Below are 24,786 nucleotides of genomic sequence, written 5' to 3' on the forward strand. Positions count from 1 at the left end.
ATCTAAACATAGCTCAGTTAAGATATATCCCGACTATAAATTGAAAAAATAAACACAGATATCTAATTTTGGGAGTCCATTTATGAAGATTTAACTCATAAAAACCCTTGAGTACACTCTATTTTAGTCATAGAAAAATAGTGACTAAAAAATACTTATTCGAACACTTGGTGAATTTTTTTATTTTTTTATTTTTTTGGTAACTAAAATTCAACCCAAAACAAATAAATTTTTTACTACATGTTATAATAGTTATATATTAAATAGGGTGTAGTGAAGGATTTTTTAAGAGTTAAATCTTCATAAATGGCACAAAAAACTATGGCTAACAAAAATACTTTTCTTTTTTTTTTCTTTCACGAAAGTACAGGGCTATTTTAGTCAAAACGAGAATTTAGAGGAAATACATTTCTTCAAAGGTCAACATTCCCCCAAAGAAGTGAGGAAGGAAGATTTTTTGGATAAGAAGTGAGGAAGGAAGATGAGAGCGCGGACTGTACCTACCATTTTCAGTGCTCTCTTCTTCTTCTTCTTCTTCAGCCAATTCTCAACTGCTCTCTCCTTCACTCCACCGCAATGCAAGGCATGGCTTGTACAATCAATTCCCACCGATATGCCGCAGCTTCAGCGGGTTCCGGGCGTCCTCTCTACTGGTAAATCTCATCGTCATTTTGCCAGTTAGCTAACTAATTCATATGATTCTTTTGGTTCTTTTTTCGCTGATCATCTAGATCTAAATACCAAGAAACTCTGACCTGATTGTTAGTTCTCGGTTTTTTGGATTATCAGGGGATGTATTTGTTTGGTTAGCTGGGAACTCGACGCAGCGTTTGGATATCATTGCTCAGTACTGGGAATTATTAGCCAGTCCCGATGATTCTCGCTCGGGAGACTATGGATATTCTAATGAGGATTTGAAGAAGTTTGGTGCCTATCAAGGTTATGATGTTTATACAGCCATTGAGAAAGCTGCTGATCGCAATGTCACTGTCAGGTAGATTCAATTTTCGATTGGTGATGCTTTGGCAATGATATAGGGTTTGGAATGGAAATTAGCCAAATCCAAATAGTAAGCTGCTTTGGTGTATCCTTTCAAACTTGTAGAACTCAATAATACTTCGTTCGTCATTAAAAATATGTATATTTTACTCCTTGAAGATGATAACATCGATATGTAAATTTTTAGGGCTTTTAATCGCTTATCCAGTGCCAGTAATATCTCATTCGCCTAAAGATATTGCCAGTTTTGAATTTTACTTATTTTAAGTATTAATTCAAGGTTTTCGTTATGTTATTTAATTTCTAAACTGTTCATCGTGTAGGCTCGTATCTCACTCGGGAGTATCTCCTCACTATGGAAAAGAACCAGCTGACTTAGCTTCTGGCAGGCCAAATGTCCAGAATGTAACTTTATTACTCGGTCATTGGTACGGATCAGGCATAGTCCATTCCAAAGTTTGGATATCTGATGATAGAGATGTGTATATAGGATCTGCAAACCAGGATTGGAAATCTCTCTCACAGGTAAGATGATACTGCAAGCATTTATAAGAAAGAGAACAAAAAAACAAAACAAATAGACTCGAAATATGTAATTACAATTTTTGGGAAACCATTGTCGAACATTCTTTTTGTTGAGTTCCTTGGTTTTCTCCAGTATTGGTCGCAGTAGTGGTTTTGGAATTGAGTTATAAGTTGATGCCCCAATTATTTGTTGCTTTAGGTGAAGGAACTCGGAATATATCTTACTGGCTGCCCAACAATAGCAGCTGATGTCAAGGCCTATTTTGACAACCTATTGAAACTCGCGTTTCTTAATGACACAGATTACACAAGAACAATATTCGACCAGCAGTGGCAGATACATAGAAAAGTTCCTTGCTGGTCATATTTTGTTGATCCTGAGTCCAGATGCAGGCAAGTCCAAAATTTCCCACCCCCTCCCCCGAGTGAGTTTTTACAGAAGAATGTATTTTTGTGATTTATTCTATAGTGGCAGAAGATTCTTTGTCCTTTTTCTGAGAGATAGGTTTAGGGAACTGAGAAAGATCTGAGAATCTCTTTTTCCGGCTTCTAAAAGAATGTCTACATCAAATAAGCATAGACACTTCGACGTGTCTGTGTCGGATACTCCGATATTCATTGGACATGTATCACACGTGTTAGCTCAATAGATGTGTGTCACAGTTGTACAAAGTGAATATGAATCCGAAACTTGCTAGCACATATTTGTATAAGAAATAGACATAAATAGAAATATAGGACAAAATAATAAATTTTGAGAGCAAAATAATGAATATGAATCCTCTTGAATTTAAATTTCCTTTCCAATAAAAATGATATATACTTAAAAGAATTGTATATTTCAATAAACATGTCCATGTCCTAGATTTTTAGAACATGATATGTCACCGTGTCCATGTCGTGTCATATTCGCGTCTAATGTCTGTATCCATGCTTCTTAACATCAAGAGCCACGTGTCAAGAATGTTACATTTAATAATTGTGCCCATCATTGAATGTATCTAAAGAGGTTGGAATCCTTAAAAAATCAGCTGCCTTCTTAGTTCTTGCGGAACAAATCAATTGAAGTCTTGTGTAGTGTGTGGTAGCCAATTTTATGTAAGATGTCTGTCTTGCATTTTGGCCAATGGCAATAGCTCCGGTTATGTTTTACTTGAACTTCTTATGGTACTACATGCCATGAGTGCAAAATCTGGCATTTCCTTGTGATAATTATGTTCACCGTTAACAATTATTACATTGCAGGTCACCGCTTCCTCCATATGTGAACTTTCCCCATATATTAGGATATCCGTCCATATCAGATCCTTACACAATCAAATTATCTATCCAGACTCCTGGGAGCAGCGTTTCAACCTTGCAGCCTCACTCTTGCTATCTCTCTTTCGCTCCTCCAGAGGTATTTGGCAATTCAATCACTTCTTTGGGCTACTGCTCTTTATTTCTCTCTTGCTATATAAAGTCTAAAGGCTGATGCTTTTTGTCAGCTTAAAAAAAGGAAAAAAAAAATTCAAAACCTTAGTGAGGTGAGGCATGCTATAAAAATTAGTGTATATATATTTTTTATAAGAATAAAAAATTAGTATATAGTGTTATAAATTCAATATTATGGAGCATTATACCTGGAAAATAAGAGATATATTATTTATAGACGCACTAAAAAGCACATCCTAATCAAATTAAAAGTAAACCGACATAGTGCTTTAAAAGTAGTAAAGTGAATTAATTGATATTACAAATTCTTTTAATGAAAGAATAATTTAACATTTAACTTTAGGTACAAACCTAAGTCACTGTAGTGAATTATTATTGTTTTGTTATTAGTAAAATGTATATCAGCTGTGAGACTTTTGTCAGATTTGGATGCCAAAAAATTACGCATCCTAAAAACTGATACTTCCAAATAGGTATAGAAAATGATGGGATAAAAATGGTCCTTGAATGGGGCTGTAAGATGCCTTGACATCCTTATATGCCAGAGAAGTGGTCATACCCATGAAACAAATGTGAACTTCAGATTTCCATGGGGCAGGCATTTGAGATTCCCACAAAACAAAAACCAACTAGAAGTTTCAGAAGGAACGAACAAAAAGGAGAATCTGGTTTAGAGGAGAAAAGGAAATGCATATTCACATGTTTGTGTCCTGTAGTCTGTGTATCGTATTAGTCGATACCATTGTTTGCAGTATGAAAGATGGTACTGTTTTGGGGGAAATTGGCATCAAATTTTGGGCTTTAAGATTCTATCTCGTCTCTAAGTTTTTATCAGATGTTGCCGAAGGGGCTCGTCTCCAAGTTTTCAGTTTTTAAGACCCTCTACTGATGTCATATGGATTTGAAGTTACATTTTTTCTCATTTTTTCATCTTTCGCACGGGTCACAGAAAAAAAACTTCACAACTTTTTGTTTCTCTCTTCTTATTTCCTCTGCTTTTGGAGGGTGATGATACTCAACTGTATCAATAGCTCCAGTCTGAGACCAATTAACAGAGCTCCATTTACATTTAGTTTTCAGAAAGTATATCTAATTTCATCCTTCCTCCACTCTGAAAGCATTTGCAGTCCACAGCTATTATTTGGCAGGTACCAATCTGATGAACAGGCTTGGTCAGACACAATTAAATCTGTAGGCAATGGAGCAACTGTTAGGATTAGTACCATGGACTGGCTTGGTCAGTCTCAATTTACCACACCAGCAGTTTACTGGTCTTCCTTGTCTTCTGCAATATCAGAGGTAAGTTTCTGCGTGGCTTTTACCTGCCTGCTTCTGTGGCTAATGATACATCTTACTGCCATTCTTGTTATTAAAAAACGTCGTAGGAAATATATTACACTCAAATCATATTAGAGACGACCGTTCCTGAGGTTGCTAATCTTATGAAAATATTTAGACCCTGTTCGATAACCATTTTGTTTTTGGTTTTTTGCTTTTGAAAATTGAGCTTGTTAACCCTATTTACTCGTGTATTTCTTTGTTTCACTACCTACTTTTAAGAACGTTTTCAAAATCTAAGGCAAATTTTAAAAACTAAAAAAAGTAGTTTTAAAAAACTTGTATTTTGGTTTTCAAAATTTAGCTAAGAATACGAATGTGTTTTCGAGAAATGCAAAAAAATCTTTCAAAAACAGAAAACTAAAAACGGAGACCTTAACAAATGGAAAAAGTAAGCCATGATACTATTAATGTCGAGTATTGACATAATGACATTATGTGAAACTGTCTACTACCTCTACCTCCTAAACCACAAGCTTTTTCATGCTGAGGTTATCACATCTTGTACTATCCGGTAGAAAATGGCTTGCATTCTAGATTTTGGATCTTGACAAAACCATTTACTATTATAGGTCATCTTCTCTAAAAATGCTACAGTCAAGTTACTGGTATCGTACTGGACGCATTCTGTCGAGAGCACGGATCCATACCTCAAGTCTCTCCTCTACTCGAACATCCTCTGCAACTCCTCAAAATTCAATGATTGTTTTGGCAAAGTTGAGATCAAGTACTATGTGGTTCCCGGTTACAACGAGACTGGACCAGCACTTTTCCCCAACGGAACGAGAACGAAAAATACATATCCGGGTTTTGGCAGAGTTCAGCATGGAAAGTTTGCTGTTAGTGATGTTAGAGCACACATAGGAACAAGCAATCTTGAATGGGATTACTTTTATGCAACCTCTGGAATCAGCTTTGGAACATATAATCTAGCCATTGTTAAGCAACTTCAAGAAGTATTTGAAGCTGACTGGAATTCTCCTTATACTGTTCCTGTTAAGGCCATACAGAATGGCCTTACTTTTTCCAGCTGAGTTGCTCTTGAATGATGGTCTGATGAAGCTGCAAGAAAATCAAGCTACACTACAACTCATGTGGCTAATTAAATTTACTCTAACTCAAGTCAAGTCGATAGGTCTGCTTGGTATGTAATCCGAATTCCATTTATTATTTTCAGATAGATTCGGAAAATATTTCTTTTTTTAATTATGTGATTCAAATTTGGAAATTCTAAAAAGAACATTGGTGTGTTATCAGTATTTTTAGATTTTAAATTTGAAACTTTAAAATTGCATAATTACATTTAGTAGAAATGATAAAAAAATATTGATAAATATATTATTTCGTGTTATAAACTCATTTTATTTTGTCAAAACGAGTCAAGCTTAACGGTAATTGGCATATAGGTTGTGAGTTTGATCTCCCACTCTTATCTCAGATGTTGTATTAAAATAATAAACTCATTTTATTTTTGTTAAAACTGAAATATGTAAAATAATAATTATACAAATTTATAACATATACGATTATAAATTAATTAATAATATTTTAGATTTAATTAAATATTAAATTTGTAACTACTTTTAATTAAACTCACATTGAACTATTATAGGTTGACTCATTGATCCAAATAAGTGCTGTAATATTGTAGTTAAGTATTATAGAAATAATGCAAATATTTGTAGATCATTTTATTTCTATTAAACATACGAAAAGAAAATTCGAATGCATTCGTTTCATTTATTGTGTACTTGTCATAAATATTTAAGACTGATTTTTAAATGTTAGACGTTATTTTTCTATGAATATGCTAAATACATAACCTAATATTAATTTTAAATATTAGTACTATTCTAATATGGTTGATTTTCATTTTTATACTTTCAAAAAATATCTATTTTGGTTATTGTACTTTTAAAAAATTATTTTAGTCATTGTATTTTCAAAACCTAGGCGTATTTGTTCTTTTACTTTTAAAAAAATTACCAATTTAGTCTATATTTGCAAAATATTGACATAAATGTTATACATAATGAAAACCCTTTAATACAAGTTTATGATAACATTTCAAAAAATATAGTCTGAAGTGTCATTATCAAAAGAAATGAGATCAAAATGAAAATGAATGTATTAAAATCAAAATTGTCTTCTATAAAAAAAATAGTCACTTTTAAGAGCATGGACCAAAATAGACGTTTTGAAGGTATAGAGACTAAAATAAATAAAAATTAAAAGTACAATGATCAAGATGGACATTTCGAAAGTACATAGACTAACATAAACTAAATTTAGAAGTACCTAGAGGATAGTGTGCATTGATGAATAACAATGGTAATGAAGAGCTTTCATTTTCCGGGGCTAACCTAGAAAAAAAGATGGTCTCTTTCTTCCAGTCTCCTATTCCTATCATTCCCACTACAATTGATGGAGAAGCATTGAGCAACGCACAAGACATTGTTAACAAAAATCTCTGCCCTTATTATCTTCCTCAGCTATGCATAGTAGTACATCGAGGGAACTGCAATGGAGTTAGTAAAGATATACAATGGGCAATTACAAGACAATATTAATAGGGGAGCTGATCAAACATATGTTTTTGATGATCGATAAATAGGGGTTGCTAGGGGTTGCTAATGATGAAATATACGAAAAAGGGCCTCAAGATATCCCGGAACCCTTCCTCCCTCACCAAGACGAGCGAAACTCTCGACGGTTAAAACATTTTCTTCCTCAGGGATCAGATATTCGATCCACGGTCACCACATCTACCCAAAAAAAAATAAGGAAAAAATAGTATACATGGACCATAAATTGGACCAGGTTCCCAGATTGTTGGGCTTGGGCCTAATTACAAAGGAGCCTTCGGCCCTTTTCTCTGGAACCAGCGGGAAATGAAATGGGCTAATTTCCCTCCAACCAAACACCAGATAGTCGCGAATCTCTGAATCAAGAACGGTCTCGTAGCCGCAATACGCAGCAAATTCTCCGAGTCGCTCTAATATCGTTTACGTTTCGGACTTCAGAGTTCGCTTGAAAGTGTGTTCTAAGCTTCGAAGCAGTAGAGACGAAGAACAAAGATTGTAGCTCCTAGAACAATTCGCGCCGATTTCCAGAAGAGAGATGCAGAGATTCAAGGCTCTGGAAGCAGTGAGGAGATCTTCATTTCATCGTCTGTGTTATTTTTCTAACCTTAGGAGAGGCTTCTCTGCTCTACCAAGCTATGTTCAAACTGATGATCTTTCAGACCAGGTTTGTATTCGGAGTTCTACTTCAGTTTGTTAACAACGGATCAAACGCAGCAATGCGCCTCTTTCTGTCTGTTTTTCTCTCCCTGACTTGATTAATTTTCTGAGGAACTTGCTGAGCAGTTATCGGTTTTGTTCTGACGAGCTGTTTATGTGATGTTTTAGGTTCTAGTGGAAGGAAGACCGAAATCAAGAGCAGCTATCCTCAACAGACCATCGGCGCTTAATGCTCTCACTACTTCCATGGTTCTTTTTCTAATTTTGATTCTCTGTTTCCTTTCCGTGGCGTGAGTTTCGCTTACTGTATTGTTTGGTTCGTAATTATCTCATCGAAATATGTGAAATCAAAAGCTGTATTTGTTGTAGGTAGCTCGGCTGAACAGGCTTTATGAGTCGTGGGAGGAAAATTCCAATATCGGATTTGTCTTGATGAAGGTGTGGACTAGTTTATGTCTGCATTCACGGACGTTCAACTTCGTACACTTTCTCCGATTTAATTTTTCTATTTCTAGTGTCAGAAACCTCTTAATCTGTGTGGTGCTATAGCTTGCGTTTAATTATTCGCACTTGTTTTGCCTCCGTACCTGAGCTGCTTCATTTTATTCTTCCTGAAGGGTAGTGGCAGGGCTTTTTGTTCCGGTGCAGACGTTGTTAACCTTTACCATCTATCGAATGAAGGTGAGATGTCTTTGAATGATTTGAGTCGCAGTCTAGCAAACTAATCATTGGTATTGGTTAAGGTGTTTGTAAGATCATGTAATTTTATTGGATTCAGTTTGGCAATTAAGTATTTGGAATGCTCAAAGGAATCAATTAGGCATTAACATCGTGTACATACCTAAATAATCTCATTATGAATGGCAAACATTAATCAGTTTCTTAAAAATTGTATGATTGTCACATACTTTTGAGTGCTAAGACCTTTTCGAGTAATTTGAAGATGATAGGTAGAACCAGAATTCAATTTATATTTCGTGATGACCTTTAATGCTTTGGACTTGGAAGTCATTACTACCATGTTTACATTTCTCTTAATATATCTTAACTTCAAGGATAAGATGTATTTAGATAAAGAAGAGAAGTAATGGCCTATTGTTCTAAACCAGTTTGGTCAGATGAAGCAAAGAAAACTTCGATTGAAGGTTTTCAAGTTTAGTGAATTAGACAGTGGCACACTATGGAAATATTTCCCACAGTTGGTCATTTTAGACATTAATGCACCTCCATTGATTTTTATAGTTGCCATACTTGTAACTGAATCTACACTTCATGTTTTCTATCATATTACATCCAGTGTATGGTGCTTCAAATGGGGATTCATTGTTTCATTGCAAATGAGTTAGAACCTTTAGTCAATCCTTTTTTCTTTTGGGCGCAGGGAATGTTGAAGACTGCAAGAAGTTCTTTGAGACATTATACAAATTTGTGTATCTTCAAGGAACTTACTTGAAGCCACATGTGAGTAACAAGAACTCTTCGTGGCCTCTGTTGAAATCTTCGGTATTGTGATTTACGAGAGAGAGCTCATCAGTCCTTTATGATTTTTTCTCTTGGCCTAGGATTACTGTTGAGGTTAAAGAGTTAGTTGAGTGAATTTGCAGATCTTTCAATATGCAATTTTTATACTTTTCTTTCTTCAATTTGTTTATATATGTATCTATATATAAACTTTACCCTGCCTTTAAAAATTTGTAGCCTGTAATCATTATTTTTATTAGGTGGCTTTGTTGGATGGTATCATGATGGGAGGTGGGGCTGGGATTTCTCTTCCAGGAATGTTCAAAGTGGTGACTGATAAAACTGTAAGTGAATACAGTTGCACCAAGTGGAGTGACCTTTTTGTGATGTTTTTGTATCTAGGTATCTAGATGATTTTTATTTGATGTTGCTCATTATACATGCTTTAAAACATGATATTTGAGTAAATGAATTTAAGCATTTGAAAATGAATAAATTTAATAGATCAAAGATGGGTAGCTAATACTTGAGCAAGATATGGTTAATATTAAGAGTTGCATATCATATGAATTTGTTTGTTTGAGTGTATGATATCTTTCTGAATAGATAGCAATAGACTTTCTGAGATTTCATAATTTTGGAATTCTGGGGGACCACGTAGTTGAGAATGAGATTAGGATTTTCTTCCAAAATAATGTTCAAAGCATTCGTATGTAATAGAAGCACAATTAGCACAAGAAAGAGTAATCTTCTTCAATCTTCAATATTCCTTCTATTTTTTGAAGTCAATGGGGTTGAGTCTCCACATTTGCTTCTTGTACGTTTTACACGTATTTTATTACAGGTTTTCTCTCATCCTGAGGTTCGAATGGGTTTCCATCCTGATGCTGGAGCTTCCTTTTATCTTTCTCGTCTTCCTGGCTACTTAGGTAGTGCATGTAATATACAAGTTGTGCTATTTGTGACTTCTTTTCTCTCGTACGTATAAATCTGATCAATATGACAGTAAATTAACAATTGATTTAAGTTTTGGGTGTGGTAACAATTTCCATTCCATTTTTAGTTGGTTGCCTCAAAATAGATCAATTGGAAGATAGAACATATAAAATTTATTCCAAACTAAGTTATTTTGGTGGACACAATGTAAATCCATCCTTCAAAAACTGGATAAAACCTAGAGATATAAGCTTCTGAAATTGGTGCACCGATGAAGATTTCTCATGGCTGGGTTTGCTTGAAGCATAAAATAATGCTAAAAAGTATGATGGAAAGTGAACATCGTCAATGTGGTAAAGCTACTTATTAAAGTGAAAACTCCTCTGTTAGGATCAGATGGCAATAATTGTATAATCGATCAAGTAATACATCCAAGAGCAACATATTTAATTGCATAATTTTCTCTGCTGTTCTTTAGTTGGTTCATAGACGATGGCCCCTCAATTTAACTTTTTTTTAGCTTGTTTGTCATGAAAAACAATCATTTTTCTAAGACGATTTTCTTTCTTGCAGGGGAGTACTTGGCTCTTACAGGTGATAAACTCAATGGGGTGGAAATGCTTGTCTGTGGCCTTGCTACACACTATTCGCTAAATGCAGTTTGTTTTCTTTTCCTTAATCCTTTTTTATTTCCCATTCTCATTCCTTCGTAGCTTGTAATGAATCTAATGATCAATATATGATTCTGGCAGCGACTTGGTGGGATTGAAGAACGCCTCGGTAAAATGATAACAGATGACCCTTCTGTCATAGAATCATCTCTTGCCGCATATGGTGATCTTGTCTATCCTGATAGAAGGAGTGTTCTTTCCAAGTATTGTTCTCTTTTACATCTTTCCTCTTTGGTTAGATTAAGTCCTAGCCATTTTTGAGAATTTGTACCTACTGAATGAAGCGTGCAACCGGAAACTTTGTTGGTTGAGTTAAATAGTGAACTTCATCATATTCAACTTCGACCAATAAATCATCAACCAGCCGTGTACTTTAAACGCCTTCATCTTCCAATTTGTTCACCGTTCATGTTGATTAGTGGATATTTCTTTTTTCTTTTTTGGAAGGAAACAAATATTTCATTGATAGTATGAAATATACAAAAGACCACATGGGCAATTACAAGAATGTCTTCCAGCTTGTAATAAGATTGTTAAGAGAGTAGCTATTAAAAGGTGAGTAGAAACATTTACACCATCCAAGAGTTAAGAAAGTAACTCTGTCAAAAAATATCTCGAAGGGAAGAACTTTATCATTAAAGACCCTATTGTTTCCCTCCAACCAAAGACTCCATAAGAAAGCCCTTATAAATTGAACCCACAGTGTAGCCTTTTCCTTTCTAAAAGGGTGTCCAAACAGGAGACAGTCAAGGAAAATGGCAGGGTGAATGTGCAGTGCAGTTTTCCATCCAAAAGCAGTGAGGATGACATTTCTTATGCCATTGCATCGCATAAACACGAAAAACTATGATTTATTACTGGACATTGATGATTTTATATGTTGTGTCTTTTTGCCCCTTCTTGATTTGTATCATTTCTAAACCTCTCTTGTTCCACAGGCTTGACGCAATTGATAGGTGCTTTTGCCACGACACGGTTGAGGAAATTATGGAAGCCTTGGTAAGCGCTGTATTCTGTTTCTAAACCTTTAAAATGCCGTACGCTTCTTTTAGCAGAATTCTCATAGACTAAAGCCTGTAGCCAAAGCTGACCTACTAATAAAGTTGGAATATATATATATATATATATATATTCACACACACACATATATATATAAGGAACAGAAAATAAAGGTGGAATATTATTTGTCTTAATTCACTCGTTCAGGAAAAAGAGGCTGCAGAATCTTATGATGAATGGTATTCTACAACCCTGAAGTTACTTAGAGAAGCCTCGCCATTGAGCCTGAAAGTTACTTTAAGATCTGTGAGTTTTTTGCATTTTTTACTCGTCTAGGGAATACCTCAACTCCCTAATCCTTATGTTTATCCCATTGTTCTGTTAGATACGCGAAGGTAGGTTTCAAAGTCTCGACCAATGCCTTGCTCGTGAATACAGGATATCCATCAACGCAATTTTAAAGCGAGCATCTCCCGACTTCTACGAGGTTTCAGCTTTTTCAAATTCATTTGTGGTTAACTTGCGCGCCATTTCAAAACATGTTATAAGAAATCAAATATGTTATTGATTTTTTATTTGTATGCATTGATAGGGTGCTCGAGCACGGCTGGTGGATAAAGACTTCGCACCTCAGGTTCGAACCTGCCTTTCATTTAAATTTCAAGTCCATTTATGGTTTATTGTCTTTCCAACGCTACTACTCTGTTTTGTTGTTTGCTTTTCAAAAATGGTTTCAGCATCCAAGTTGAAGTTTAGAGAGCTGAAAATGGTTTTTGAAAACTTGTTTCGTTTCTTGAATTTGGCTACAGATTCAAATACATTTTTAAGAAAGGTTAAAAACATAGCAAAGAAAAATTTTATAAAATAAAAAAATTATAACTGAAATCACCATCAAATGGGTTCTAAACTTTCAAGTTTATTATATTTTAGTTTCGAACTATTTCATAAAAAGTAACTTTCAAGGGTAAATAGGCATTTCGAATGTTTTTGGTATATTTTGTGAATGTGTGAAGTAAAACAATTAATATTACCCGAAATGATGCAGTGGAATCCTCCCAGTGTAGATGATGTGAGTAAAGACATGGTAGAATCCTACTTTTCACGGCCAGGTGAATTTGAGCCTGAATTAGATCTGCCCACCGCTTTGCGGGAACCATTCATTTGAGGTTGAAAAGTTCCACAAATCACAGTAAAAAAAGGGCAAAAAAAATATACCCGGCGCCTCAGGTGGGTAAATTATTCTCTCCACTCATGTAATGTTATTTCAGACAGTCAATGTCTCCTGTTTATCCGGAGAATTTCATCTATTTTTTTTTTGACTGACCATTTTTGGTGTTTTCTTCTCCCATCTAATGTATTAGGGTTTTCATGGAATTTTTTGAGCATTTCTTCCTAATCCATAGCCGCCTTCCCTTCCCTGGCGCATGCCCCAATCTGTATAATAGAACTATTTTTGATGTTATAGTGCTGGAAAATGATCCTTTGATTTGATGTTAAAAATAATCTCACAGATGTCCAACGTGCAACCCTGGTGGACTTCTCAACGAAGCACGTAAAGAGGTACGTGGAATCCACCATATTGGGCGGCCGTGAGAATCTTGTTAAGAGTGAGTTCGAGACAGTGAAAGCACTTCTACTCGTTATAACTCACAAGCACTTTTAAAAAAGCACTAATTAAATATTCTCTAAAAGCATCCAAAAATATATCCATATATATATATTTTTTTTTTTGCAAAGAAAATTATTTATTACTATTTAACTAAATACTAAGGGTGACTTGAAAATAAAAATTAATAAATTAATAAATTCAATAAAAACAGAATTGTATTCTATCTTTTCAATATTTTTGAATGGATAGTTAATTTCAAAATTAAATCTCAATTTAAATAATTATTTTAGTAATATATTTATAAACTATTAATCCATTAAATATTTAGTTTAATCTTAAATATTATTAATTAAATTTTTAAGATATATATTTTAAATTTTGTATAATTATTGCTTTATATGTTGTGATTTTAAAAGGTGAAATGAGTTCATGACATATATTTACCAATATTTTTATAAATGTAATTCATCATTTTCAAAGTTTCATAATCAAAATTTAAATACTGAAAATTTAGAAAATTGCTTCGAAGGGACGACCACTAATTGCCATCATTTGAGGTTATAAACAGAACGCATAACAGAAGCCAGATAAGAGCGCTCACATTGCCACAGCATTATCTTTTCCCTTCCATGAGACGCCAATAAGTCTGTCTGAAATATTTCCGTTTCTACAATAACATGTGGCAGAGTTAGTCAAAAGATTAGGGAAAAGGAAGCAATTATTCTGGTGGCCATGGATCAACACAGTTGTGTTTCAAACTTGAGATTGATGCCCATGCTGAACAGCTCCTGGCACAGCAACTTGGCTCCATACGGTACGTTCACCCTCACAATGTCGTCGACCGACTCGCAAACCCGACAATACGGGCCCCTTATCTTGCGACCACCGGCCACTGATCGTTGGATCACACTTGCGACATTCTTGCATTTCTGGCAGACGTGCATCTGGGAAGAGTCGCTGAGGGTAAACAAGCGTTCGTGCAAGTTGGCTGAGGCCCCGTGAGCTATAAGGCAGTCGCGCTCCATCTCGCCAAACTTGATCCCGCCAAAACGCTTCCTGTCGGCGACAGGTTGTCGGGTGAGAGGGTGGACGGGGCCGGTGTTGCGGAATTTTACCTTGTCTTCAGCCATGTGGATTAAGCGCTGGTAGAATGTTGGACCCATGAATATGAGTGACCGCATCATTTCACCAGTTCGGCCATTGTACACCCTCTCGCTACCCCATCTTGAAAACCCTGCCCTGCTCATGCTCACCAATTCAACAACATCGCCATCAGTCTGATCACAGATTTCTAAATTGAAATTTTACAATTCTTTATAAAGTTTAGAAACTTCGTATAATTCACTTTCTTCCTACAACTACTTTCAAATGTTCTACTTCAGGGAAGAAGCCATTTTATTCTTTTGCTTGTGATTTAGGTAGATATTTGCTCATCAAATAAATGAACAAAAACTAATGGATGTTGAGTTTCTATTAAATAATTTAATTAATGACAGGTAAAATTAAAAACTAAAATAGAATTTTATGGAAGTCCTAAAAGTTCAAGAGAAAATTAGGATTTCGACATAAATAAACGCATGTAATGTAACTGCAGCTTGGCGATGGACATGAGATCCACCTATTCGAAAAGTTGAATAAAATACCAATTCAATTACCAAGAGAAAAATGGAAATTCCAAGAACAGAGCGAATTTATGATATAAACAGCATTTTAGTCTAATCCTACTTTGCTAGAACGGAGCAAAAAACATTTCTAAGCAAAAGCTATATATTCAGAGTTACAGAGACAGTTAGTTACCTGTGAAGCTGGTCTGTAATGGCATCAACGGAAGGAGTGGAGAAAGGAGTGGCATATTTCAGCGAACCGCCAGCAGCAATGCCTTTCCCGAGAGCAGCTTCCAATAGTTGACCAGGAGTTTGTCGCGAAGGAAAAGCATGCGGGTTTATAACAATATCTGGAACTATCCCCTGGATGGTGAATGGGAAATTCTCTTGAGACTCCAGAAAGCCAAGAACTCCCTTTTGTCCATGCATGCTAGAGAACTTGTCTCCAAGACATGGGGAACGAACCTGACAAAAGAAAAGAGATATCGCATCTGAGAATCGAGCAACACGAATGGATAGTTAAGTTACAAGAGATCAAAGATCCACATCTAATATGATTTCCTAGGATAGTTATCCTAGCTATTCAATGTGTTATTCAGGCCCATCTAAAATCAGATCTAAGTTACCTGTCTCAGGCATACAACAGCATAATTCTTCCCATCATCGTTAGAAGAGAGCACGACTTTCTGAACCATGCCCTTCTCAGTGTGCTTCAGTTTGATACTGTGATCTGCCCCAGATTCAGCACACCTGCCAATGACAATGTCTCCACTCTGCAAGTTTGCACCAATGTAAGGGAAGCCGTCATCATCTAAGCTGTCCACCCTTCCAATTTTACTCTGAGTCTTTCCAAAATTTATTGCGTCATCAGATTTCCTCCTCTTTTCGGAGGATTCTTTATTATCTACATCAGCCTTGTAACTGCGAATGTGCTCAGATCGGAACATACCACGCTCCAGAGAGGCCCGGTTCATCACTAAAGAATCTTCTTGGTTGTAACCCAGGTGAACATTGACTGCCACAATAGCATTCTGACCATTGTAGAACTCGGGTCTTGGGGATATCCCACTGTGAGATGACAGGTATCCAGGTGTTCCAAGACAATCAGCATTCATTGTACGAAAAAGTGGCCTTTGCGGATAGTGTAACTGATGAGATAGAGTATCAACGCGAAAATTGGAATTAGTTGTTGAAAATCCAATGGCTTGATTAGAGTGTTTCTGGGACTGATACAGAACCCTCCTAGCATGATCATGATTTGCAAATGGGACAAGTCCGCAGCTTAATCCTAATAAAAATGACATGTCGAGTTCACAATGGGAATATTTCGTAGTCCCTTCATTTTCCATCAGATACTTAATACCCCAAGCTGTACGGCAGTCTTCTTCTTCTTCAGTTCCAATAAGCTCAATTATTCCCTTGTCCAAAAGGGATTGGAAAGTGTTATTTTCTCCCTTAGACTTATCGATCTTGTTTAAGTTCTCTACAACTAAGAGAGGACGTAATATCCTTCCAGCATCCGAAAATATACGTACTTCCTTCAGTTGTTCATCTCTTTTTACTTCTACCTAAAGTAGATAAGAAAGGAAAAAAGTTATATGGATTTATCTCATATAAGTTGATCAGAAAATGTTGCAAACAATTAAAAGGAAATATATAAAGTCCATGGAAATAAACAGCAGCTATCTGCCACCTCTGACAACAAAACAGAAAAAGAAGAAGAGCAACAGGGATGCCTACTGAGTGCAACAAAATGCCCAATGAGGCACCTGGTAGTCTAATAAGATAAAAAAACTAACTATAAATGGAATAAAAACTTTGGTTAGCTTATAAAGTACGCAAGTTCTTGCAAACACCAACATACATGTGCAAAAACGTTCCGAGCTGAGTAGACCAAGTAAATCACTGAAGTATTAATATCCGGACAATGGCCTTGTCAAAAAAAAAAATCCAGACAATATTGACAATTGACTGCATCTAGGTGCCCAAATAAAAGGTTTAAATCTCATAAAGCCATCAAAAAAATTATTTAGTGAATAACCTGATGCAGTGATTGATTCCTTCGTCGCTTGCGTCTCAGTTTTGTCACAAATGAAACGGAATCAGCACAAATGCCAACCCATTCCCCATTGAGAAAAATTTTGTAGCTCCCACTAAGAGGAGTAAATGTATCGTCCACCAAATTCTCCATCCCACACCGAAACAATGTGGGAACTATAGGCTTCAATGTGTTTAAGCTTACTAGACCTGTGATGGACATATTTTTAATAAGCCCACAATTTTCACCATCCGGGGTGGAGAGAAAGCAAACCCTTCCCCAGTGAGAAGGATGCCTGTCCAAAAAAATACATAGACACAATGAGAAACATATGAACAAAATAATTCAATTTATATCTTCCTCTCCATCATCCGTGGATACCATGCGGAGATCAACTTCAAAGCAAAATGTCAATGGGAAGGTGTTTGCAATCTCATGAGCTCATTCCATGTAAAGGCAGCACATTTGCACACGTTATAAAAGAAAGGACACGTTTCTTATAAATTTAAGAATATGTATATACACATATAAAGTAACAGAGATAGATAAGAGAGAGGGAGAGAGAGGAACCCCATGAAGTTTAAAAACTTGTTGCAAGTACAACCTATAAATGAGATTTTTTTAATACGAGAAACCGAGCTCAATGAATGACAATCTGTAAATGAGAATTAAAGACAAGGCAGATAGAGGAACCCCATGAAGTTTAAAAAATTGTTCTTTGGTAGCCCCAAGAAGTTCAAAAATTTGTAACATACAAGGCAGAGAGAGAGGAGTCCTACGAATTTTTAAAAACAATCTGTTTGGTAGCACTGAGTACAACCTATTAAACTAGAATTACAGACAAGGCAGAAGCGTCCTTGAAGTCACAGCTCAAAGAAGAAAAAAACATAGGTAAGCACATAATCACAGGTTTACATATCAACATGGTAGCCGATAATACAAAAGTGCAACTTATAAGAAGTCCAGAGTAACTCACGGATATCTTGCATCGCCAACTTTCCCCGTGTATGCAACCTGTTGACGTGTTCTCCTCAATTCAGCCATTGTCTGCAGGGGATTAGCACGACCAAGCGTTGCCACGACACCCGAAATCCTTTCCATCCTCTTGAATGGATGCGCCCATGCTCCAGTAGAGAATGCTCGGGATAGACCATTAGTGATTATGGAAGCATCCAAATAGTGTTCAATTGGGCGCACTTCACGATCTCCATAAAGGTCTCTTTGCAAAGCCTTTTCCATGCGTCTCCGTGCATGTGCAATATGCACTTTAATCTCTCGTTCAAGCAATTCTCCAGCCAACTCGAACCTCTTATTGCGAAAATCATCCCTGTTATCACTTTTTCTACGGCCAGTATAGGCTTGCAGGATACATTTAACCATATAACCAAGAAAACGACACTTCTGCTTTAAGCCTTTCAAGCTGGCAAAAAGATACAGGTTAAGGCAATCTTCAATTTTTTCAGTAGGTGGGAAACTGGTCTTTTTAATCTCATTGTCCAAATAATTCAGAGCTTTTTTACCTCTTCGAAAATCTTTCCACTTATCATCATTATCAACTTCACGAACAGAGGCAAAGAGAATATTCAGAACAGTTGGATCGTCCCTGCCATAATCAATTAGATCTACTACTTCTTTGTCCGATGAAACACCTAGGGCAAAGAATAAAATCCACACGGGAATTTCTGTGGACAAGAAATATACATTGAGGACTTTCTCCTTGCTTTTAAGTTCTTCAGACTTGGAATTTTCTACTAGTCTAATAATTAGTCTATTCCTCTTAACTTCTGATCTGTATGCCACAGTCCAACCTTGGATATTAGAAATCCAGAGTCTTCTCAAACAAATCTGCTCTTGAGCAATAAATATCTGGAATGAGCATGAAAATGATATTGAAGTGGTTAGAAGATAACAAAAGTTGTATGAGAGAAAATAACAAAAGTTAGCCACTAAGATGTAATATACATGTAGAATAAGAAAGAAATATCTGCATAAAACTACAAGACGTAGAAGTTGATGGTATCAATTAATCATTTTTTACAAAATATGGTTGGTGGTGATATAAAAGCGTGTTCAACTAAAATTCTTGACTAAATTTTATGCCCCATCAGGAGGTAGATCACGTTCCAGAACATCGATTAAATAATTATGCCTAACAGCTCCCTGTTCCAGGACAACTGATCTCTATAAGATTATGTGAACTCCAGGAGACTTATTTATGTCATTAATTTTTTTTTAATAAGAATTTATGTCAATAAATAACAATCTCTTGAAACAAACAATCCATTATGAGTTTCAGTACAATTTAAGAAAACAGTAAAATTTTAATTTGTAGATAACATAAGACATAACTATAAAGGTGACAAATGGAAGGGAAAATGGACTCACTTTTTCTGCACCTTTGATTAAAAAATAACCTCCATGATCAAATTCACAGTCACGTTTCTGCTCTTCCTTCATCCAGCAAAGGTCAGAATTCACCATCACAGGTAGCCTGCCTATAAATATCTCCCTGTTATCTTGACTTAAAAGATCTTTGTCGACATATTGATCTTTCCCAGTTTTAAATTTGTCACTTCTGACTAACCTTTGAGTATACACCTAGTACATTACAAGTATCCAACACCTCATTAGGCATTTATTCAATAAATTAGCAAGTTATTAGATTAGATACAAAGGCTAACAAAAAGCAAGAAAACAGTAAAAATTACACAGACGTTTCAATCACCTCTACATTAATATTCATTTTCATCCTTGATGAATAAGTCATGTTCTGAAGTCGAGCATGCCTAGGAAGCATGTTATACTCTTTTCCACTTGCTGCCCCACCCCAGAACTTTGGCTTATCAAGCGTTACCTTACCAAACTTCACTGAAGCATATCTCCATTCCCCATCTCCCTTCTTAGAGGGGTCATATCCTGGCTGAACCACAATCTCACCAAAATAGTCAAAGGCCTTCTGAAGACCACTTTCTATAAAGTCATTGTATGAGTTAATTTGGTGACTGATAAGACCATACTCATTAAAAAATGCCATCGATGCCTTCTTACAGAAATCCTTTAAAAACCCTTCCCCAATTTCGCGTATGTTGACTGCCTCAGAATAATCATCATCGTCTGTATCCATATCAGTTCCAGGTGAATAGTATTCTGCCTCACTATTCATCTCTATATCGTCCTTTGCACCCGACGATGTCCCCATTATATTCAAGATCTACAATAAATACAAACATACATAAGAGGCAGATAGAAATACTAAAATTTCTCAAACAAATAATATCACAAAAAAGCCTGATGAATTTTCTACATAAAACAGGCAGAATGAACAGAAGCGTTAATCAAACTGAGCAACGAATTTACAATGTTGCTCATGGATAAAGGTTAATCAAATCAACATTATTAGACATGTACAGCCCTGAGAAATAAGCATCGGGAAGTACGCAGATGATTTGGAGAAGCATCCTCAACAACTCCTGCTTTGAACGAAGTAATTAACACTAAAACTCGAGGATTGGAACTAGCCTATCCTTTCCGCTCCATCTCCAAGCCATAGAACGAACGTTTTTCATTTCACAAATTGAAAACCCGAAATAAAAGCTAAACCAGCACCAGTTCACAACTTCACATAAACGCTACACACACTAAACTCGTAGGAAAAAGAATCCTCATGCTAAAATGCTCGAAACACACACTCAAAACTTCACTATACCTAAACGAAAACAGCAGAAATCCGATACTCTCGTAACTAATTGAAATGACCGTAACGCAGTCATGGAGGTAACAGATTCAAGTACCTTCGAGATTAAACCCTAGGCCACTTCCAGAGGACGACTCCACGAGCTTTATCCGTTGCAAGAAAGATCAGAATGGAGCATCCACGCAATGCCGGCGGTCCCCGCTCGAATCAGACGCCAGTTTCAGGGAAAAGACGATCTCTCTCTGCTGCGGAAGCAGGGAACAAGATGATCGACACGAGCTAGCGCTCAATTGTTCAGAGAATTTGGCATTCACGAAAAGAACTGAGAACTGAGAGTGAGAGAGAGAGAGAGAGAGAGCGCGCGCTTAGAATAATGACAATTCGGCGAGGGGATACAAAAAGGACGCATGCATCCTTCGAGGGAAGTGAAGCTGGGAGTCCGGTGGTACGACTGGTAAATACGAAGGAAAATGAGGGGGCAAACTGTAAATTTACGATTCTCCGGTGTTTCGGGTTGGATTTTTTTTTTTCAAATGACACGGATGGTAAGTTTTAAAGTATTTCGAAAAGTGTTAAAGTGGAATCGCTGTGATTTTAGGTAAATCGTGTGTAATGACTGCGATTTGAGGTGAAATTACAAGCATTAGTCATGATTTTAGTGGCTTCTGTGTTGGGACACAAATCGCATGCATTGACTTGAAGCTGGTTTGGTTGGGATTGGGATTTCTTTTGTTATTGTTAGAAATAATTGAAAGTAATAAACTTATTTTATTGATTATTTTTTTAATCTAAGTAAATAGAGTAATTATTTTATGTTCATTAAAATTTATTTTGATTATAACATAAAACTTTTACGGACTGTTTTGTTTTAATTTTGAATTATTTTATATTTTGTCTTTAATTTTTCTATTAAAAAATAACTTTTTGTATTAAAATGATTGGTTCTGATTATGAAATGTTTCATCAGTTTTAAATGGGTTTTAGACCAATCATGAGTGAAGTGATTTGGATGTTGACAAATTCATGCATGAGATGTCAACGTGCAATTAAAAATATAGATCAAAGCTTACCTGTGACAAATATTTTGATATTGTAAAGTACTGCATTGAATTACGATCACTTCTCCAGAAAGACTTCTAAAGGCACAAAATAATCAGATTTTGATGCCCAAATCCATGCCATTTGCAAACAGTAACAAGCAAGAAAGAGATTACCTCTTTACTATGTCAATTTTGAAACTGCATTTGAAAATGAGGAGATTACCACCAAGAAAAGTAGCTAATTTAGCCGAGCTGTTGCATAAGTTTAATCATCAAATATCCGAGTCTCTTGTTCCATTGTCGATTCGAGAGTTCGAGGACATGGAGTGTTAGGAAGAAATTATACAATGACCATATTACAACGATAAATTTTCAGAAAATATTGGTTGGTTTTGGCCCTTACATATGGTTATTTATCGTATGGACTCATTCGAGACGTCGCAGGAGGTAGTCGACTTCAACTTCCTTCGTGAGAGGCATTACCCATTCGCCGTAAAGGCGAGATACAAGGGAAGGATCAATCTTAGGCTTCCCTTCACTTGTGTTGTTGAGGGTGACTTCTTGCCCAAACACCATGGCCTTCTTCTCTACTCTCTTCTTCACCGCCTCTTCCACTGCCTCAAATGTCAATAGCCTCATCAAAGTGTCTCTTTCCTAAACGAACAGTAAATTAACTTGGTTTTATCAAACCCTTCAACAAGAACAATGTTTGTAGTTGTGGCCCTTAAGATTGGTTTCATTTTTTTCTCACCAAGAAAACAAAGATGGCTACCCTGTTAATCATACAGCTTCATGATAAATTTACGATACCTTAGAACGAATAGGAGGCTCATATTCCTTGGGGGTATCCCTGAATTTCACCTCGGCTACGTATTTTCCACAGTGAATCCTTCTCGAAAGCGCCTGCGATAATGTCATAGGCATAAAAGATAATGTCAGTTTTCATAGCTAATAAGGGCATCCAGACCTCAAAATACCCAATAAGAATAGCAACGTTTTGCACTTTGTAAACTTGTTTTTACCTGCAAACAAACAAGATCACTAGCAGCAGTGGCTGCATAATTTCCATCGTCACCGTCGGCAACCAACAGTGGTAAGAATTTGTTGATGTAAAAATCCCATATGGCTTTGTTCATATTAATTGAAGCGCCTGCAGGATGCAAAACCTGCAAACTTGGATTAGTTTCCAACAAATGGGCTCTGTATTCACGTTATTCAAACAGAATGGAGAACTTAAAACTTATTAAACAATCTCTCACATTTGGATACTTGTGAGGAGGCACCAATGGACGAGGCAAATCTTTCGGGAAAAACGGATTTTCTTCGGGGTTTTCATATCTACCAGCCTGTTGACGAAAAATCCAAACGGATAATCAGCAAGGATCTCAAAAAAGAAGTAACAAATGAACCAAAAAGACAGGCATCAACAACTAGAACTGCTCTTTCTTTGTACCAACTTAACATTTGGAATTTTTCCCATTAAGATCGGGAAGTAATGAAAGTCTGCAGCAAAGGCCTATGCTGTAAATGACAACAGCCAAACGACATTTGAAATTTAATTTACAGCCATTTATGGACAATGTGTCTCATCATTCTCTGCTATCTAACAATTACAGGAAACAGAACATAGAGATACAGCAGAATCCACAGCATGTTCTTTATCTTCTCTAGCCATTTGAGACACCAAGATTTTAATGTAAATTCATGGAACAAACATCAACTAACCTTGGCTTGAATGGCCTCCGTTTCCTTCACCACAAATTCAACCAAAGAACCAGAAAATCCAGGAATTGAAGTATGATTATTATAGTACATCTTCCGATTGAGAGGGAATTTCGCTCTCTCAATGAGACTGAAAACTATAGTATCCTCCTGTCTGATTAGAGAGTCTCTAATCCCATCAAGTGTCAACATATCCGAAGCCGAATTGGGGTTACAGTTCAAATCCGCCATGGCTTCTCCAGCCATTACCAAAAGAACCAAGACAATAAACAACATTGCGAAGAAAAAATCGTCAGCCTCAATGATGAAACAACGAAAACGCGAGGTTATTAATAATCATAACTATAACGAAACGAACGGTGCTATAAATAATACAAAAGAAAGAAGCAGTTGAAAATCTCACATTATCATTAGAAAATCAGCGAGTAAACGAGAAAAGTCCACGCCTCAAAATAACGGGCGTTCACAAATTACTTTCAAAAGAGAGAAAACGCTGACCTTCGCACGATTCAACCCTGCCGCAAATTTGTTCTTCAAGTCAAGGAGATTTGAGATTAAAGCGAGGATTTGGGTTAAATGTCAACGCTCCTCGAGAACATGTGGCTATGGAAGAATGGCTGAAATGGCGCAGTAGCTGGCATGAATCGCACGGGAGAAGCTCGGAGACAGTGAATTATGAGTAAAGGGGAAGGGGAAGTGGATTTTAACCTAAGCAAAATTTGCTTAATGAGAAAGAAAATTACGTGGTGGTGGCGGCACTGGACAGGGCCGGCGGTGGTGCAGAAGCGGCCGCCGCCGTAGGCGGCGGTGGGCTGATTTGGCGCGGCGTGATTGGCTGCAGCCTGCTTTAGGAATTTTTTGTGGTGGTGAGGGCCCACGAACTATTCCAAGTTTAGATGTGTACCGTTGAGTAGAGGCGAATTTTTAATGCCTTTTGTCAAGTTGTGGTCGAAATTAATAGCTTCAGATAAAAATGATTAAACGTAATAGCCAAATTTGTATAATTTGGATCACGTATTGGGAGTTAAATGTCTGAAATAATAAATGTGTGTTTTTGACTTTTGTATATGTAGGATAATTTAATATATATAGGAATTGAGTCTTCCCATCTCTGAAGGAGCAAGATCCTATCGCTCACATTCATTGAATTCAAAAGAAAAATTTTAGACATTAACTATAGATTTTTTTATTTTGCAGGAACAAAAATCTCCAAGGATAATAAATTTCATATTTTATGGGTTATTTTTATCTTTAGATAATAATTACTTAGGACACTGTGTCTGAAACAAATATGGATTTCGTGTATACTCATGGGATTTCTGGTTGGTGGAAAGAGAAATTATAACTTATATTTTATAACCGATTTGAAATAATTAAAATAATTGATATCTTCCATTGTAATTTTAAAAAATTAAATTTAAATTTAATGGGAAAAGCTTCGAAATTTCCCGATTCTTGCACGTGTCACGAGACT

At 36.2% G+C, this 24,786-nt stretch overlaps 4 protein-coding genes across 9 annotated transcripts; 2 read left to right on the plus strand and 2 right to left on the minus strand.

The window, feature by feature from the left end:
• The first annotated feature begins 421 nt into the window (after window positions 1-421).
• LOC111008064 (uncharacterized) lies at window positions 422-5,555 on the plus strand. Its single transcript, XM_022280656.2, has 7 exons — window positions 422-653; window positions 790-994; window positions 1,323-1,524; window positions 1,724-1,917; window positions 2,770-2,923; window positions 4,093-4,257; window positions 4,869-5,555. Exons 1-7 carry the CDS (start codon window positions 482-484, stop codon window positions 5,328-5,330), a joined length of 1,554 nt encoding a protein of 517 aa, XP_022136348.1. The 5' UTR covers window positions 422-481; the 3' UTR covers window positions 5,331-5,555.
• Window positions 5,556-7,222: 1,667 nt separating this feature from the next.
• On the plus strand, window positions 7,223-13,108 carry LOC111011534 (ATP-dependent caseinolytic (Clp) protease/crotonase family protein). Of its 2 annotated transcripts, XR_015788921.1 has the most exons (15): window positions 7,223-7,545; window positions 7,707-7,787; window positions 7,908-7,976; window positions 8,156-8,219; window positions 8,920-8,999; window positions 9,260-9,343; window positions 9,844-9,928; window positions 10,509-10,594; window positions 10,688-10,809; window positions 11,545-11,605; window positions 11,813-11,911; window positions 11,991-12,092; window positions 12,198-12,239; window positions 12,651-12,832; window positions 12,967-13,108. XR_015788921.1 is itself a non-coding variant. In XM_022285341.2 (14 exons), exons 1-14 carry the CDS (start codon window positions 7,417-7,419, stop codon window positions 12,768-12,770), a joined length of 1,224 nt encoding a protein of 407 aa, XP_022141033.1. In that variant the 5' UTR covers window positions 7,223-7,416; the 3' UTR covers window positions 12,771-12,979. The 2 variants fall into 2 exon arrangements, 1 of the variants encoding a protein (XP_022141033.1); XM_022285341.2 differs by having other exon boundaries at window positions 12,651-12,979.
• A 680-nt stretch (window positions 13,109-13,788) lies between these two features.
• LOC111009271 (DNA-directed RNA polymerases IV and V subunit 2) lies at window positions 13,789-20,988 on the minus strand. Of its 2 annotated transcripts, none has more exons than XM_022282417.2 (8): window positions 20,563-20,988; window positions 19,582-20,067; window positions 19,242-19,454; window positions 17,833-18,722; window positions 16,860-17,151; window positions 15,445-16,386; window positions 15,012-15,283; window positions 13,789-14,453 (listed from the first exon to the last, which is right to left on the minus strand). In XM_022282417.2, the coding sequence occupies exons 2-8, from the start codon at window positions 20,053-20,055 to the stop codon at window positions 13,952-13,954; spliced, it is 3,585 nt and encodes a 1,194-aa protein (XP_022138109.1). In that variant the 5' UTR covers window positions 20,056-20,067; window positions 20,563-20,988; the 3' UTR covers window positions 13,789-13,951. The 2 variants fall into 2 exon arrangements, with proteins under 2 accessions (XP_022138109.1, XP_022138042.1); XM_022282350.2 differs by having other exon boundaries at window positions 20,648-20,987.
• An 837-nt stretch (window positions 20,989-21,825) lies between these two features.
• On the minus strand, window positions 21,826-24,182 carry CM2 (chorismate mutase 2). Of its 4 annotated transcripts, none has more exons than XM_088119906.1 (6): window positions 23,811-24,182; window positions 23,316-23,548; window positions 22,850-22,936; window positions 22,613-22,756; window positions 22,401-22,493; window positions 21,826-22,244 (listed from the first exon to the last, which is right to left on the minus strand). In XM_088119906.1, exons 2-6 carry the CDS (start codon window positions 23,541-23,543, stop codon window positions 22,017-22,019), a joined length of 780 nt encoding a protein of 259 aa, XP_087976032.1. In that variant the 5' UTR covers window positions 23,544-23,548; window positions 23,811-24,182; the 3' UTR covers window positions 21,826-22,016. The 4 variants fall into 4 exon arrangements, with proteins under 4 accessions (XP_087976032.1, XP_087976033.1, XP_022142025.1 ...); XM_088119907.1 differs by having other exon boundaries at window positions 23,316-23,545; window positions 23,716-24,182; XM_022286333.2 differs by having other exon boundaries at window positions 23,316-23,545; window positions 23,811-24,176.
• Window positions 24,183-24,786: the final 604 nt, after the last annotated feature.

The sequence above is a fragment of the Momordica charantia genome (assembly GCF_013281855.1).
Source record: "Momordica charantia cultivar OHB3-1 chromosome 11 unlocalized genomic scaffold, Mcharantia_2.0 BLBB01000011.1, whole genome shotgun sequence".
Classification (NCBI taxonomy): Eukaryota; Viridiplantae; Streptophyta; class Magnoliopsida; order Cucurbitales; family Cucurbitaceae; genus Momordica; species Momordica charantia.

What these genes read in the sequence shown, in the direction of transcription:
- LOC111008064 (XM_022280656.2), top strand. Translation starts at nt 482, where the DNA reads ATGAGAGCGCGGACTGTACCTACCATTTTCAGTGCTCTCTTCTTCTTC. An exon ending in GATCGCAATGTCACTGTCAG is followed by an intron (nt 995 to 1,322) that starts GTAGATTCAATT and finishes TTCATCGTGTAG; the next exon opens with GCTCGTATCTCACTCGGGAG. An exon ending in TCTCTTTCGCTCCTCCAGAG is followed by an intron (nt 2,924 to 4,092) that starts GTATTTGGCAAT and finishes TGCAGTCCACAG; the next exon opens with CTATTATTTGGCAGGTACCA.
- LOC111011534 (XM_022285341.2), top strand. Translation starts at nt 7,417, where the DNA reads ATGCAGAGATTCAAGGCTCTGGAAGCAGTGAGGAGATCTTCATTTCAT. An exon ending in CACACTATTCGCTAAATGCA is followed by an intron (nt 10,595 to 10,687) that starts GTTTGTTTTCTT and finishes TGATTCTGGCAG; the next exon opens with CGACTTGGTGGGATTGAAGA. An exon ending in AGAAGGAGTGTTCTTTCCAA is followed by an intron (nt 10,810 to 11,544) that starts GTATTGTTCTCT and finishes CTTGTTCCACAG; the next exon opens with GCTTGACGCAATTGATAGGT.
- LOC111009271 (XM_022282417.2), bottom strand. Translation starts at nt 20,055, where the DNA reads ATGGGGACATCGTCGGGTGCAAAGGACGATATAGAGATGAATAGTGAG. An exon ending in AAATGAATATTAATGTAGAG is followed by an intron (nt 19,455 to 19,581) that starts GTGATTGAAACG and finishes GTAATGTACTAG; the next exon opens with GTGTATACTCAAAGGTTAGT. An exon ending in GTTGGCGATGCAAGATATCC is followed by an intron (nt 17,152 to 17,832) that starts GTGAGTTACTCT and finishes TTTTTTGGACAG; the next exon opens with GCATCCTTCTCACTGGGGAA.
- CM2 (XM_022286257.2), bottom strand. Translation starts at nt 23,588, where the DNA reads ATGTTGTTTATTGTCTTGGTTCTTTTGGTAATGGCTGGAGAAGCCATG. An exon ending in GTGATCTTGTTTGTTTGCAG is followed by an intron (nt 22,494 to 22,612) that starts GTAAAAACAAGT and finishes ACATTATCGCAG; the next exon opens with GCGCTTTCGAGAAGGATTCA. An exon ending in AGCCTCCTATTCGTTCTAAG is followed by an intron (nt 22,245 to 22,400) that starts GTATCGTAAATT and finishes CTGTTCGTTTAG; the next exon opens with GAAAGAGACACTTTGATGAG.